This window comes from Mustelus asterias, chromosome 12 (assembly GCF_964213995.1).
Source record: "Mustelus asterias chromosome 12, sMusAst1.hap1.1, whole genome shotgun sequence".
Taxonomy (NCBI): Eukaryota; Metazoa; Chordata; class Chondrichthyes; order Carcharhiniformes; family Triakidae; genus Mustelus; species Mustelus asterias.
The window spans coordinates 64,306,833-64,323,748 of record NC_135812.1 but is presented as its reverse complement, the minus strand read 5'-3'; the positions used below and the strand labels follow the sequence as shown (position 1 = coordinate 64,323,748).

The window sequence follows — 16,916 nt, the reverse complement described above, 5'->3', positions numbered from 1 at the left end:
TCCACATGGGACCCTTGTGTGTGCCCTGATGTTTTAGCCTATTTGCCAGCACGGTGCCCACTTGTTCCTGATCTGTGCCACCTCCGCAGTTGGAAATTCGAGTTGCAAGTGGCAGGGCAGCGGCACAGGTGTGAATTCTCCCTGTGAACAGGGGCTGGCTGACCGGCCAGGAGGGAGGGAGTGAGAGGAGAGGAGGGGGGGGGGGCCCGTTGCACAGGTAGATCTCAGTGGCTGGGAAGAGGCTGCCTGCTTCGTTTCATTGCAATGAGTGAACTGCGTGTGATTGGCTTTATCCCCCCTCCCTCCCCGCCCCGGGGAAGATGAGGAGAGGCAGAGATAACGTTGCTGGGATTCCCAGAGTGGAAGGTGCTGCCTCCTATCTCTGAGACAACTGCATCCCCCCTCTACCCCCCCGCCCCCCCCCCCCCCCCACTGCTCTACAGACACAACATGGACCAGGGAGCGACTGAGTGTGTCAAACCCTCAGCACGGTGGCTGCAAAGCTGAGCTATCGGCACAGGGACACAGGACAGTTAAAGGAGGGCAGCACGGATTAATTGCCCCAGCTCTCTCTCTCTCTCTCTCACCCCCAATCTTACTCTTTCTGGTTTAAAACATGGGCATCGACAGAAGGCACAGGACGTCCCTCGCTCTGACCCTCAACTTCATAGCCCTGGTCTTCTGTGTCACCGCCTTCAGCACCAGCTACTGGTGTGAGGGCACCAGGAAAGTGGTGAAGCCTTTCTGTAAAAGCAATGCCAAGGGCAAGCAGAACAACTGTATCGAGTATAACAGCCCGGACAGTAACGACAGCAGCGTGGTTCGCTACAGCTGGGAGACTGGCGATGATAAATATGTCATTTGCTATTTTCACGCCGGCATCTGGTTTTCTTGCGAGGAAAACATTAGCGGGGAAGGTAAGCAAGAGCTTCAGCTAGTTTTTGTTTTAAGTGAACAGATCCATTTGTCTATCTGGGTGTCAATGTGTGTATAAAATCTCTCTCTCTCTCAATGTTATTATTTATCTGCTTCAATGTATCCATTTAAGGATGTATCCCGCTCATATATATATACATATATATATCCAAATGAATATACCTGCAGGTTGGGCCAACTCTACCTGGGTGTAAAGTTGCCAGATGATCATTTTCCTGATCATAGCCCAGGGTAAGAGTTCAGTGGCCATTTGACGGACAGACAGGCAGGTTAGAAAGCGTGGCTCTCGATTCCGGGAGCAGAGGCTGGTCTACATCTGGACCCAGAGAGACAGCTGCTTCATCCAGCTTCGGGGGTCAAATTAAGCCCCAGAGCCCTGTCTCCCCCATACCCCCAGTCAAAGTGCCCCCATCCATCCCCCCATCTAAGTGTCCTCTCTGTTTCGCTCGCTTGCTCTCTACATTTTAGAGTCCCCCCCTCTCCCTGTACATTGTATATGGAGGACACAGGGACAGCGACCTGCTCACATTTATGTCTGAGGGTCAGGAGGGGCAATGAGGAATCCAGATCATCCCCCTCCGTTAAACGAGGCGGATTTGTGTTGGGGAAGGGGGCTACGGGGGGTTCAGACAGACTCTGGGAGGTGCAGAAAGCTTCAAGCAACAGAGACGACCCCCCAACTGGGAGGGTGGTGCTGGAGATAGTAGTATGTGAGGGTGCGGGGGGCAATGGACCGAGCGAAGGCGGAACACGCCTCTCCCTCTCCAACAGGACTACATAGCATTTATAAAAGTGAATTGAGTGCTCGCCCTTCCTACAAGCAGCATTCAGAAATTAGGTCCACTATGATAACAACATAATCTAACAGTCACTGGAGGGAGGAATAAACAAAACAATGCGGAAAGGGAGGACACAATAATATTTAGTTTTTGAAAAACAAAACTTCCCCAGTAGCCACAGAGAGGCTGTTTGCACGGTTACAGTGATTGTCACTCCCTGCCTGGGTAACATTTGCCTGTGCAGCCTGTGTTTAACTTCAGTTCTTGTCCATAATTTCTAGTTCATCTCCAAAACTACAATGACCCCCTCCCCTCCCCTCCCCTCCCATCCACATGTTTTTTTGGCTGAATGGGGTAATATTTCTGGAGAGTTAATTGCTGCACAGTCGCTCCTCTTTCTGTCTCTCTCCGGGAAGGACAAACTGTTGTTAACTACAGGCACCTGTTCTACATTTTCAAACGATGTGCTTGTTTATTTTTCGTGTGTTGACTTTTGCTTTTATCTTGCTTCGCAGGGGAAAAATGCCGAAGTTTTATTCACCTGACGCCGCCTGCAGAACGAGGTCAGTTTGGAGTGAATATATTCCAGTCCCGGCACGTTATCTTTCTAATTACTGTGAGCCGTTACTTTTCAAAATGTCTCATTATTGTGCCGCCCAGCTCCAACCACAGAGATCCCCAGTTTCAGTTACTGTCGCCCAAAGCTGCAGCCTCTACTGTCTAGAAGAAGGACAAGGGCAACAGGTGAATGAATAAGTGAGGTGGCACAGTGGTTAGCACTGCTGCCTCACAGCGCCAGAGACCCGGGTTTGATTCTCGGCTTGGGTGACTGTGTGGAGTTTGCAATTTCTCTCCATGCTGGGGTGCCAAGTGAAGCTTGTCATTAGAATGATAGAAAATAGGAGCAGGAGTAGGCCATTCAGCCCTTCGAGCCTGCTCTGCCATTCAACATGATCATGGGGCCACAGGATGGCAGAGTGTCTGTGAAGCATGACTGCCTCACAGTGCCAGGAACCCAGGTTCAATTTCAGCCTTGGATGTCTGTGTGTGTGGAGTTTGCACATTCTCCCCGTGTCTGTGTGGGTTTCCTCCGGGTGCTCCAGTTTCTTCCCACACTCCAAAGATGTGGGGTTAGGTGCATTGACCATGCTAAATTGCTCCTTAGTGTCCCGGGATGCAGTTAGAGAGGTTAGCGGGGTAAATACGGGGATAAGGCCTAGGTCAGAATGTTGTTGGTGCAGACTTGATGGGCCAAATGGCCTCCTTCTGCACTGTAGAGTTTCTATGATTCTAAGAGCACCATCACCTTCAAGTTGCCAATTATGGCAAGTGCCACCCCAACTTGGACATATATCTCCATTCCTTCATCATTGCTGGGTCAAATTCCTGGAACTTTCCTATCTAACCACACATTCTCAAGGGCAACTTTTTTATTCATTCAAGGAATGTGGGTTTTGCTGGCTAGGCCAACATTCATTGCCCCTCTCTCATTGCCCTTGAGAAGGTGGTGGTGAGCTGTCTTCTTGAACCGCAGCAGGCCATGTGATGTAGGTACACCCACACTGCTGTTAAAGAGGAATTTCCAGGGTTTGGACCGCATGACAGTGAAGGAATGGCGATATATTTCCAAGTCTGGATAGTGGGTGACTTGAAGGGGAGCCTCCAGGTGATGGTGTTCCCATGTTTCAGCTGCCCTTGTCCTTCTAGATGGTAGTGGTTGTGGGTTTGGAAGGTGCTGCCTAAGGAACTTTGATGAGTTGCTGCAGTCCATCTTGTAGATTGTACACATGGCTGCCAATGTGCATTGGTGGCAAAGGGAAGGGCAATTAATATCTGCTTTGCCAGTGATTCCAACATTCCAAAAATGATATTTTTATTAAACAGATCCTCCAGTGCTGAGTAACCCCCCAGCTGTGAGTACATTTCAGGAGAGATTCATTCATCCAGGGATGCAAATCAGGAATTGGAGTACCTGGCCCTCAGTGATTTTCCAAATTCCTGATGTGCTTTCCAATGGCCAAAACTTTGGACCAAAAACACAAATCCATAAGATGACCCATTAGATTTAAACCTTTAATTTATGTTGGATGGTGTTGTGCATTTAATATTTAATGTATTTGTGCAAAGTTCCTGGCTCCTGTACTTTGAGACATTAACCTGTAGCTGTATCCATGTAATTAAAATAGTGAACTAAGCAATGTCATAGTGTTAGGAAACTAAAGGTAGTTTTAAGAGACTTATATTTGAATGGGCAAGCATTGAAAACAAGATATAGGTCGGTTTAATTTAATGTTTCTGCGCCTGGAAGGGAGGCATAGTTAGGTTTCATGCTGGACAGAAGTGTTTGTCTGTGTGGGGGTTAGTTTCAGTTCCAGCTGAGATACAATTGTGTTTAGAGAGCTACGGTGTGAGAAAGGATAGTCGCTTAGCAACGAGAGGGGCTCTGTAATGGGAAGAGCAGCTTTCTTTGTTAGTTTTAGCTGAAAGCTAGAGGCATTGGAGATAGACGATGAAGCATTAAACAACTCTCAGCTTTGCTAGGGGAAGCTAAAAAAGGAACCAGCTCTTTTAGATTTGCTGTAAGCAAAACCTTACACTCGACTAGTAGTTCAAACAGTCAGTGCCAAAGATCTAAGGTAGGAAGCAAGAGAAATGAAGAAACATTTCCAGAAGGTCTGGAGTTAAAGGGAACAAAGGAGAAACTGGGAAATAAAATGGGATTCCATTCAGGGACACCAGACAAAGCTGCAAAGAACTTGATTGGTGAGGATGATAGAGAAAGGTTTTCTACCAGTAATCCTAAGGTTTGAAATGTCTTACTATTGTCGATAAATAAAGTATAAAGTATTGACTGGTTATCAGGATTGGTGTAACAGTGAAAACCTAACAGGGTTAATCCAAACTCCTGGTACAGGTTTGCTGCTAAAAGTGGAGTGGAAGCTGAGCTCGAATGGATCTTTTAGAAAATGTGAACTGGGTTTTGAAATGTGCATCACCATGAGAGAAGATTTTAAAGCGTATTCTGGGAGTGGAGAGTGGAAAGTCTAATGCGACAATCAACTGGGGGATTCTGAGGAGAAATCTGCAAACATTAACTTTGTGTGATAATGAGACCATTGTAGCTTCAAATGGGCTTTGTCATCTGTGTTAATCTTAAAAACCTATGTGTATTGGTTGAACTAGAGAAGGAATAAATAAGTAGTGTATTATAATCTATTTTTCATGTTTACTTAATGTTTTTTTCTTGTTGTTAAAACTAATTAGCAGTGCTGTGCCTCTGTTCCTCCATTTTTGATTTTAAAAAGTTGCGGTCTTTTGAGCTAGGGTTCCAGTCTGGAATCTTCCCATACAGTTATAACATCAACTGGGATTGTAACAATAGGAAGATATTAAGCATTTGTATGCTAATATTCAGGCAGCGTAATTCTTAATGTGTCAGTCCTGGTATACTCCTGTCTCAAGTCAGAGAGTCACTACGGAGACTTGAATGCATAATCTAGGCTGACGCTCCAGTACAGTACTGAGCACCGCACTGAGAGAGTTGCCTTTCTTTAGTAACTGTAAACTGAGACCCCATCAGCCTTCTCCAGGGGCTGTAAGAGATGCTACAGCAGTATGTAAAGGAAAGCGGGGAGTTTCTCCCAATGTCCTGGCCAACATCTATCATTCAATCATTATTCCTAGATTATTTGGTCGTTCATCTCATTGTATTTGTGGAAGCTCGTTGTGTGAAAATTGGTTATTGCTATTCCCAACATTATAAAAGTGCCAATATGTTTATGTACATCATTGGCTGGGGAGTAAATGGACTGGTGTAAGAACATATAAGCATGCAAACCAGGAGCAGAAGTAGGCCATTTTGTTCCCTCCATCATTCAGTAAGATTATGACTGATCTGACGTTGGCCGGATTCTCTACCTACACGCCCCCCAAGAAATTCCCACCTGAGCTCAACGGACCTTTGAATGGTCCACCAAATTTTCTGTCTCGCTCGCTATGATTCTCGAAGCGGGCGAGATGGGAGAATGTCGGTCAGTGTTTTGAATTCCACATTCCCATCTACTGCTGATAACTTTTGATTCCCTTGCCCAACAAGAACCTCCGCCTTAAAAATATTCAATGACCCTCACCTCCACTGTCTTCTGAAGCAGAGAGTTCCAAAGTTGCACGACCCTCTGACAGGAAAAGATAGCCCAATCTCTGTCCTAAGAGGGAATTCCTAAAGTTAAAACAGTGTCCCCTCATTATGGACCCCACCCTCAAGAGGAAATGCCCTTTCCACGTCCACTTTGTCAAGACCCTTCAGGATCTTACGGACTTTAAGAAGGTGAATAGGTATTGTATGAGTTCAATTCATTTCTATATACAGCAAATGACATTTCAGGCTGAAAGAAGTGTTGTGTGCTCCATTGCATCCCTAAGGACAAACATTGTTCATTCCAGCAAACAAGCTAAATGATCTGAATGTATTGCTTGAAAAGAGAAACTGAGAAGAAGATGTTGATGAATGTTTTAGCTTAAAGTGGACAGTTTGCTTCTGGAAAAACTGACTTTGGGGAATGAGGAGTTTTCAAAACTAAGCAGTCACTTCTGTCTCAAAGCAGAACAACAAGTGGATTAGTATTCGCCTCTAACTCACTAAGGAAATGGAGAGCAGGTCAACAATGATGGTGAGTCACGGTGCTTTGTTGCTGTCTTCAGGAGACAATGTAACTTTGCAAGAAAAGCTCTCTGGGGCAAGTGAACTCTCACAAGCTTCCATGCATCTGAATGGGGCTATGGTCAGAAATAGACTCTGTCTGTATGGTGTGAGGCTTCAGGAGAATCATACTGTCCAACATCAGAGACTAATGGCTTTCTAAGAATTTCTCCCAGCTATCATTTTAACAGAGGTCTTAATTTGTTTAACAGATGTCAAATCAGTCTTTAATGAAGCAGCTATGCACATTGTTAGCTGATTGTTACAAATCTGTTGCAAATAATGCCGTGCAAATTCAATGTAGATTTGCTCATGTTGATTTAAACTGGCAGTGTCAGCCTATCTGGACGATTCCTACAGGATTGGAATTAATGATTGCCACCAGTTCCTGTAGTATACCTGTGTTATTTCAAACACTTTTGATGACGTGTATCTGATTCTACCTAACCTCCCTACCTGCTCCCTGATTAATACAATTCTCCTTTCTGATGCTGCATGCATTGGTCCTTACCTGATTGCTTCCACCCACCTGTTCCCCGCGTGTGTATGGTCCAGATCCCACCCTACCATTACCTCTTCCCACCTACTCTAACTGGCCCCCCGGAGTGCTTCTGCTCTTTTGCATTGGATTCAGTGCTACCTCCTTCAATCAATTTTCTTCAGCCTGGCTCCTCTCAGCTTCAACCAAATCCGCTTTGAGACGTTGGGGTTTCTGCTGGACTCTGTGAGATCCGCAAGTCCAGGGGTTGGCAGCACTGTTTGTGAATTATGTGCCTCCTGTATTGATGGAGTAATTTCTGTAACTCATCATGATTGTTGACCAGCCCTGCATTTCCTTACATAGATGGACATGTGCATGTTTGTTTAGCATTTTGCTTATTGAGGATGTCCCACAGCTCCTGCTCCAGCTTTCTTGATACGGAAAACAACCTCTGTAAAAAGCAAGATAAAAATAGAATACTGCAGATGTTGGAATCTGGAACAAGAACAGAAAATGCTGGAAAATCTCAGCTGGTCTGACAGCATCTGTGGAGAGAGCATAGAGCTAATATTTTGCTTGAAATGTTAGCTCTATTCTCTCTCCACAGATGCTGTCAGACCTGCTGAGATTTTCCAGCATTTTCTGTTTTTGTTTCTGTAAAAAGCAACTCTGCTTTGCCCCTCTCTTAACATTTTATTCAACAAAATGGGTGACACAGTGGCACAGTGGTTAGCACTGCTGCCTCACAGCCCCAGGGAGCCAGGTTCAGTTCCAGCCTTGGGTGACTGTGTGGAGTTTGCACCTTCTCCTTCTGTCTGCATGGGTTTCCTCCGGGTGCTCCAGTTTCCTCCCACTGTCCAAAGATGGGTGGGTTAGGTTGATTGGCCAGACAAACTTGCCCCTTGGTGTCAGGGAGATTAGTGGGGTAAATACATGGGGTTACAGGGATAGAGACTGGGTGGGATTGTTGTCGGTGCAGGTTTGATGGGCCAAATGGCCTCTTTCTGCACCCTAGGGATTCTATGAATAGTTAACTTTTCAAGTTTCCTCAGAGAATGTGAACTGTCATGAAAATACAGATTAGTTAGTTGAAATATAGATAATAAGTTGAATTCATATATAACTAGGGCATCATACCTTAGAATTGAATAAATTTGTCGAACAAGGCAGACAGATCTTACCTGGAAGCACTTGCACACAAACAGGGTCATCTTTGAGTCTGACACATCAGATAGAAGTTGCCAAACACTTTATTCATTCATGGGACATGGGCATCGCTGGCTGTGCCAGCATTTATTGCCCGTCCCTAGTTCCCTGAGGGCATTTGAGAGTCAACCACATTGCTGTGGCTCTGGAGTCACATGTTGGCCAGACCAGGTAAGGACAGCAGATTTATTTCCCTAAAGAACATTAGTTTACAGTTTTTCCGACAATCGACAATGGTTTCATGGTCATCAATAGATTCTTTATTCCAGATTTTCTTTAATTGAATTCAAATTCCACCATCTGCCGTGGCGGGATTCAAACCCAGGTCCCTAGAACATTAGCTGAGTTTCTGGATTAATAGTCTGGCAATAATACCAGTAGACCATTGCTTCACTTCGATATAAACATACTGGTACAAGCTGTTACAAAAGATCACAAAGGACATATTTCACAGCACAGGAATGTTCCAGAAAAAAATAGAATATTTTAAGCCTGATCAATTTTACATTCTAAATGACTTATTTTTTTAAAAGAAAATAAATGTTAAGATGATAAAGTATACTGGAGTCAACTTGGAGTGCAAAAGGTCACATTGGTGTATTTTTATCTTGCAAGAATAATTCATCATGTGGTAAAGTGGGTAACGCTGCCGCCTCACAGCGCCAGGGATCTGGGTTCGATTCCCGGCTTGGATCACTGTCTGTGTGGAGTTTGTACGTTCTACCTGTGTCTGTCTGGGTTTCCTCCGAGTGCTCTGGTTTCCTCCCACAGTCTGAAAGACGTGCTGGTTAGGTGCATTGGCCATGCTAAATTCTCCCTCAGTGTACCAGAACAGGCGCCAGAGCGTGGCGACGAGGGGATTTTCACAGTAACTTCATTGCAGTGTTAATGTAAGCTTAGTGTGACACTAATAAATAAATTATCACACATTGGCTTTAGGTGGTGTAGAACACTTCTTCAAATTATTATCTCTTATTAATCAACTTAATTGGAATATCGCATGTCACTCTTCCAAGACTCAACTTTTGCTGATCTTCAGAAAAACAAAGAGAAAGGCTTTGATTGTTTAATAACTCCATCCTGGACATATCCTGACCGTGTAGTAAAGTTTAAGATTTCAATCCCTTTTAATACAATGCAAATCATGAAAATGTGAAACAAGTAAAGACATTATCGACATTGCTACTGAAAGATATTACAACCAGCCATTGACCAGATACATGCTCACAATGTTCACATCATAAGGGAATCCTCAACAATTAAATAATTCTCATTAATAGCCTTATAAAAAAGGGGGAGGTGTTTGCACAAAGAGTTAACACCTGCACGCTTATGGTCTTATGGATTTGGCGTAATTTAAATCAATAGACCGTAAGCTGGAAGCCTTTTGTCAGCTAAGTCAGGGATGCTGAACCTTTAGGTCAATGCTTCTCAGACTGCTGAGGAGCTGAACACTTATATAAAGTGAGCCCCAGCAACAGATAATGAAAACATTCCAGGATTTAAGATAACACTTTGCTCGAAATATTTGGGGGTCGATTCTTCCAAACAAAAGCTAAGTGCTCAACGGATGGGAAAACAAGAGATTTTCCCGCCCATTGGGCACGCTTAGTGGAATGAACCTCCAGCACTCTGTGCTTTATAGATTGACTCGGGGGGTTCACGCTGGTAAAGGTGGGGGAAGGGTCATGGGGAGGCGGGGGGAGAGGCTGATACCACCCGAGAATCCGGCATCAGCATGCTGAGTGGGCCACTGAGCGTGCACCAATCTTCAGTGGGGAGATTGCCAGCTTCCTGATTGCCGGCCTCCCGATCGCCGACTTACTCGATTCGATCCCAGACCTGCCCCAGATCACCGGCCTACCCAGCCCCCATAGCCAGCACCAAACCCACCCCATGTGCACCCCGATCCTCCCCATGTGCAGCCTTGATTTTCCCCCCCCTCTTGTGCAACCCCGATCATCCTCCTCACTCCCTCTCCCACCAATCCCATTGCAGAGTGCGCAGCACGTCGCCCCCCCCCATCACTAATCAGCCCTGCCCACCCACAAGGCCCCACGCCCATCTGGCTCGGCCTGCTTGACACTACATGGTGCCTGGTGGGCAGTGCCAGGGTGCCCAATGGGCAGTGTCAGGGTGCCAGGCTGGCACTGCCATGCTGGCACTGCTTAAGGGGCACCCCGCTGCCCCCAACCTCCTGGGGAGGGGCCTCAATGGCCTCTATCCCACCAGCAGAGTGCTCACACCTGGACCCCGTTGATGGGGACCACTTCAACCCACGATGATGGGATCCTCTCCCGGTGGGATGGGAGACACTAGCGAGCCCAGAGAATGCCGTCCTGTGATCACTAATCCTATTGAAATGTGAATTTCCATATTGTAATTAGCTTCATGCTGATTTCTGGCATGAGGTTGATTATATCAAAAAAAGGGCCTGGGAGAGTTGCAATCGGCGGGATGCTGGTCGCGAATTCTGCAACAGGCCCCCTGTTGATATCTCCCGGCCTCCTTTGCTACTCTGCAATTCTGTGGGCTGGGAGAATCACACCCCTCCTTGATGTCTTAAAATACTTTTTTTTGGTTTGTAGCAATAGTTTTTGCTGGATTCTATATTAGAATTCAAATTACATTTCCCATCTCTCTATAACCTTTGAAGTTGCGATGTACTTATCTACTTGAAGCGCTTTGCAATTTATGGTTCTTTAATTGATTTGTAAATAAATTAGTAAAAATATGATCGCCAGAATTTTAACGCCCCGTCCACCATGGGAATCGGAGCGGGCGAGGGGCGGAACATGAAACGCTCCGTTGACCTCAGGTGGGATTTATGGTTTTGGGATAAATGAGGCTGTAAAAGGAGCAGCACGGTGGCACAGTGGTTAGCACTGCTGCCTCACAGCGACAGGGAGCCAGGTTCAATTCCGGCCTCGGGTGACTGTGTGGAGTTTGCACGTTCTCCCCGTGTCTGCGTGGGTTTCCTCCGGGTACTCCGATTTCCTCCCACACGCCAAAGATGCGTGGATTAGGATGATTGGACATGCTAAATTGACCCTAGTATCAATGGGACTAGCAGGGTAAATATGTGGGACTACGGGATCGGGCCTGTGTGGGATTGTGGTCAGTGCAAACGCAATGGGCCGAATGGCCTCCTTCTGCATTGTAGGGTTTCTGTGGATTCTATGAAGATCTTATCCATGATCTGATGTTGTATTCTGTATGTAACTCTAACAATCCCTTCACTTGACCTTATAATATTCATATAATTAAAACCTTGCTGATGATTATTAAAGCAGGCAGAAGGCAATATCTTTTGATGGTTATCGTCCTTGAGGAGGAGGTCATTCACTTGCTTGAACCCAAAAGAGGTGTCTGCAGGAAGCGGCTGCTTTATTCTCAAGTGAAGATGATGGCTAAGTGGTGTTCCTGATGGTTCCAACAAGGGTTTCAGGTTATAGTCCACTGCAGAACGATATTCTCTCCCTTATAGTTTACCAGCCATTCGCACATGGCTGTCTTTAAGCACTCCAATATCCCTTTTCCCTACATCATTATCTTGTACAGACAACTCATGCCAAACCTATAACACTTCCCTCTCACAGCCCCACCAGTCTCTCTTCAAACTGGCCAGGTAGGAAGCTCACTATTCTATCTATATTGGCTTTGTGACACATTTGTCTGTGCACTCTCCTCTGCATCAGGTCTCATGTTATTTCTCACATTCTGCTTCTGATTCCTGAACTGGCCAAGGTCACCATATCTCAAATATCCACAGCTGCCCTGTCAGCCCAGAAGCCCAAACTTGCAATCCGTTTTCTGACGCTAGTTCCAATATTTCATTAAAATAAGCAAAATGCTGCAGCTGCTGGAATCTGAAACAAAAACAGAGAAAGCTGGACGAACCCAGCAGGCCTGGCCGCATCTGGAAGGAGAGAAAATAGAGTAAACATTTCGAAACCCTAACCTTTGTTTGTGAATCCCTCCTTGGCCTCCACCATGGTGGCAGAGTGGTTAGCACTGCTGCCTCGCAGCGCCGGGAACCCCGGTTCGATTCCCGGCTTGGGTCATTGTCTGTGTGGAGTCTGTACGTTCTCCCCGTGTCTGCATGGGTTTCCTCTGGGTGCTCCAGTTTCCTCCCACAGACTGAAAGACATGCTGGTTAGGTGCATTGGCCATGCTAAATTCTCCCTCAGTGTAGCCAAACAGGTGCCAGAGTGTGGCGACTGGGGGATTTTCACAGTAACTTCATTGCAGTGTTAATGTAAGCCTACTTGTGACACTAATAAATAAACTAAACACCCCTCACCTCTGCATCTGAGATCTCTCCACTCCTTCGTTTCCAGCTTCTCGCGCATCCACAATTTTTATCACACCACCATCACTGCATGTACCTTCAGTTATCTTGCTGAAGTGCCTCCATAACCTCCCTCTATGTCTTCCTCTCTCACCTCCTTTAAGATGCTCCTTTGGACCTATTTCTCTTTTAATCATCTATCCTAATCAATGCTTTCCTTTTTCTCCCCATTTTGTTTGTGTAGTTTAATCTCCTGGTTGCCTGTCCCATATGGCTTCCATCCCAATTTATTAAGGGAAGTGCGGGAAGCAGAGATAGGAGAAGGACTTTGCATAATCTTACAATCTTCCTGAGAGAGGGTGGCACGGTGGTTGGCACTGCTGCCTCACAGCAGGGACCCGGGTTCGATTCCTGGATTGGGTCACTGTCCGTGCGGAGTCTGCACGTTCTCCCCATGTTTGCGTGGGTTTCCTCCGGGTGCGGGTCCATAGGACTCTAAAATCGGCCCCGCAGGTGGAGGAGGTGGTTAAGAAGGCGTATGGTGTGCTGGCCTTTATCAATCGAGGGATTGAGTTTAGGAGTCCGGGGATAATGATGCAGCTATATAAGACCCTCGTCAGACCCCACTTGGAGTACTGTGCTCAGTTCTGGTCGTCTCATTACAGGAAGGATGTGGAAAAGATTGAAAGGATGCAGAGGAGATTTACAAGGACGTAGCCTGGATTGAGTGGCATGCCTTATGAGGATAGGCTGAGGGAGCTCGGTCTTTTCTCCTTGGAGAGACGTAGGATGAGAGGAGACCTAATAGAGGTATATAAGATGTTGAGAGGCATAGATCGGGTGGACTCTCAGAGGCTTTTTCCCAGGGTGGAAATGGCTGCTACAAGAGGACACAGGTTTAAGGTGCTGGGGGGTAGATACAGGGGAAATGTTAGGGGTAAGTTTTTCACACAGAGGGTGGTGGGCGAGTGGAATTGGCTGCCGTCAGTGGTGGTAGAGGCGAACTCAATAGGGTCTTTTAAGAGACTCCTGGATGAGTACATGGGACTTAATAGGATGGAGGGTTATAGGTAGGCCTAAAAGGTAGGGATATGTTTGGCACAACTTGTGGGGCCGAAGGGCCTGTTTTGTGCTATAGTTTTCTATGTTTCTATGCTCTGGTTTCCTCACACAGTCCAAAAGACGGCTGCTTAGGTGCATTGGCCATGTTAAATTCTCCCTCAGTGCACCCGAACAGGCAACTAGGGGATTTTCACAGTAACTTCATTGCAGTGTTAATGTAAGCCTACTTGTGACAATAATAAATACGCAAACTTTAAACTTGAAGTACGATATAAAAGGCTGTTTAACAAAATTTAGGCTCAGGAATAGGACGTTCAGTGTCAGCTTGGAAAGAGTGAAGGATAGATGTCTGAGATTTATGGTAAATGGTGATTTTCAGACTGGAGGATGGTTGATTGTAATATTCCCAAAAGCTCAGTGTTAAGCCCACTGCTGTTCTTGATGTCTTAAAATGACTTGGATATCGAAATACTGAGTAAGATTTTAAAATTTGCCAATTAAACAAACATGGAGCTGTGACTGACAGTGAGGATGATACCAGTTGACTGCAGCAGGAAATAGATAGACGAGCAGAAAAGGCAGACAAGTGGCAGATGGAATTTAATGAAAAGAAATGTGAGATGATGCATTTTGGCAGACTGGATAAAGAGAGACAACACATACTCAATGGCACAGTTTTAAAAAGTGTAGAGCAGTGATAGGCAACCTCGGCTAGTGAGTGGGCCGCATGAGTGGTCCTCCTTCATCTGAGATCAGGGTGCCATCTTTAAAGGGTGTCCTGATCAGAACCTGAGTAAACCTCCCCACCAGCCCACCATGGAGGTCTTCCCTCCTCACTCCCGCAATCGGAGTTGGTACTTCTCCCACCCAGCTCCTCCTCATCTTCAGCCCCTTCCCCCAATCAACGACCAATTGCCTGGCCATGTCCCTCTCCCCCAGGGGTGCTATACTCACCTTTACCCCCGAGGAGACCCTCATGACAGGTTCACAGGTGAACCTGTTGTAAACCGTGCTGACTTGGCGTCATATCGGCGCAGTGTCAATATATGGCGAGAGGGTATGTTAATGATATTGAAATCCATTCAAATTGATGTAAAGCAGGTTCACACCCATTTTGGACTTGAACCTGGTGACACCGCCGGTGAGAGTGGGGAAAATCCGGGATCACGATTTCGCTGGTGAGACTTCCGGATCTTGAGCCCTTCTTCTGATAATCCTGACTTTCCTACACAAGTCTTTCACACACATGCAAAATCCTCAATCACTTACACTTTCCTACATACACTTCACATGGATGGCGAACATGGGCTCAAGATCACCCCCAAGGTAAACAGAGAAAAGCTGTTCCCATTAATTGTTGGCATAGGGGATTAAGGGACACAGATTTAAGGTTTTGGGGAGCGATATGAGGATGAACTTTCTTCCACAGCAAGTGGAAGCAGGGGCGGCACGGTGGCACAATGGTTAACACTGCTGCTTCACAGTAAGAAGTTTAACAACACCAGGTTAAAGTCCAACAGGTTTATTTGGTAGCAAAAGCCACACAAGCTTTCGAGGCTCTGAGCCCCTTCTTCAGGTGAGTGGGAATTCTGTTCACAAACAGAACTTATAAAGACACAGACTCAATTTACATGAATAATGGTTGGAATGCGAATACTTTGTTATATCTTGTAAGTATTCGCATTCCAACCATTATTCATGTAAATTGAGTCTGTGTCTTTATAAGTTCTGTTTGTGAACAGAATTCCCACTCACCTGAAGAAGGGGCTCAGAGCCTCGAAAGCTTGTGTGGCTTTTGCTACCAAATAAACCTGTTGGACTTTAACCTGGTGTTGTTAAACTTCTTACTGTGTTTACCCCAGTCCAACGCCGGCATCTCCGCTTCACAGTGCCAGGAACCCGGGTTTGACTCTCGGCTTGGGTCACTGTCTGTGCAGAGTCTGCACGTTCTCCCCGTGTCTACGTGGGTTTCCTCCGGGTGCTCCGGTTTCCTCCCACAGTCCGAAAGACGTGCTGGTTAGTTACATTGGCCATGCTAAATTCTCCCTCTGTGTACCCGAACAGGCGCTGAAGTGTGGCGACTCGGGCATTTTCACAGTAACTTCATTGCAGTGTTAATGTAAGCCTACTTGTGACACCAATAAATAAAAAACAACTTTAGCAATAACCTGGAACTTGCCGAGTACAAGGAAGCAGAGGTGATCAATAATTTCAAAAAGAAATTGGATAGGCATTTGAGGGAACTAAACTTGCAGGGTCACGTGGATAGCATAGGCAAATGGGACTGACTGGATTGCTGCATGAGAGGCTGGGCTGGGCTCAATGGTTCTTAATGTTCCATAATGACTCTTGCGTGTTCAAATTTCCTTTGTTAGAATGGCATTATTGAAGAAGCATGCAGTTTTAAAACAGCTCTCATTCTGCCGTGCTGCTATATGCGATCATCCTGCCATTAAATTAAATGGCTTACTTTGTTAATTAACCCAAGGTCAGACATCTTCTGAATTTCCTGACATGTACTATGAGTAGATGGCATTCTTACAAGGAAGGTACATTTCAGATGTTAAGGAAGAGGCTACTAGAGTGTGCATGAAGCAAGGTAGTTTGAAAGAATCAATATGTTGCCTTTGTAATATCCTGAAGTGTCTTTTAGTCCTGTGTTTCCCAAGAGGCAGCTTAAGACCATCCGTACCTTTGGTCTCATCTCTACTCTGCAAACTAAAGTTTTGCATGTCTTGTCAGTATAGCTGGGCTTATTTGATCTCCCATTTTTCTGTAAAGCTAAACTATTTTTGGAAAAAAAGCATGCATTTCTACAGCCTAATTGATTTCTTAAAAAAGACAGCAGAATGAACCATAATTATTTATAGAATCCTGACAGTGCAGGAGGAGACCATTCAGCCCATCGAGCCTGTTCCAACAACAATCCCATCCAGGCCCTATCTCTGTAACCCCACATATTTACCCTGTTAGTCCCCTTGACACTAAGGGGCAATTTAGCATGGCCAATCAACCTAACCCGCACATCTTTGGACTGGAGGAGGAAACCCGCTCTGTGAGGCAGCGGTGCTAACCACTCTGCAACCATGTTGCCCACATCTTAAATGACGTCAGGGCATTACAAAGCTCTTCACAGCCAATGAAGCTTCAAAACTACAAGCTGAAGTTTTCCGGTCTGGTGTCGTCGGTAGAATCTTCCAGTTTCGGTGACGGTGAAACCCCACTGCGGGTTCCCTGGGGGCAGGGGGTACATAGAACGGGAAATCCCATTGACAACTGCGGGACCTTCTGATCCTGCCGCCAGCCAATGGCGGGCCACCTCCGTGAAAGATACTTCGGGGCAGACAGAAAATTCTGTCAGTAATCACTATTGTAATAACAGGAAAATGGGGTAACCAATTTGCTCATAGTAAGCTCCAACAAACAGCAATGAGACAATGACAAGGTAATTAGTTTTTGTTG

The 16,916-nt window shown here is 45.8% G+C and overlaps 1 protein-coding gene across 1 annotated transcript in view; it reads left to right on the top strand.

Moving 5' to 3' along the window:
- The first annotated feature begins 439 nt into the window (after nt 1-439).
- The window catches only part of gsg1l2b (gsg1-like 2b), a 169,016-nt gene continuing 152,539 nt past the window's right edge, over nt 440-16,916 (top strand). Inside the window, exons 1-2 of the mRNA XM_078225975.1 lie at nt 440-917; nt 2,231-2,278. Of these exons, the coding sequence (XP_078082101.1) occupies nt 617-917; nt 2,231-2,278 (349 nt within the window). The 5' untranslated portion in view covers nt 440-616. The remainder of the gene's footprint in view (nt 918-2,230; nt 2,279-16,916) is intronic.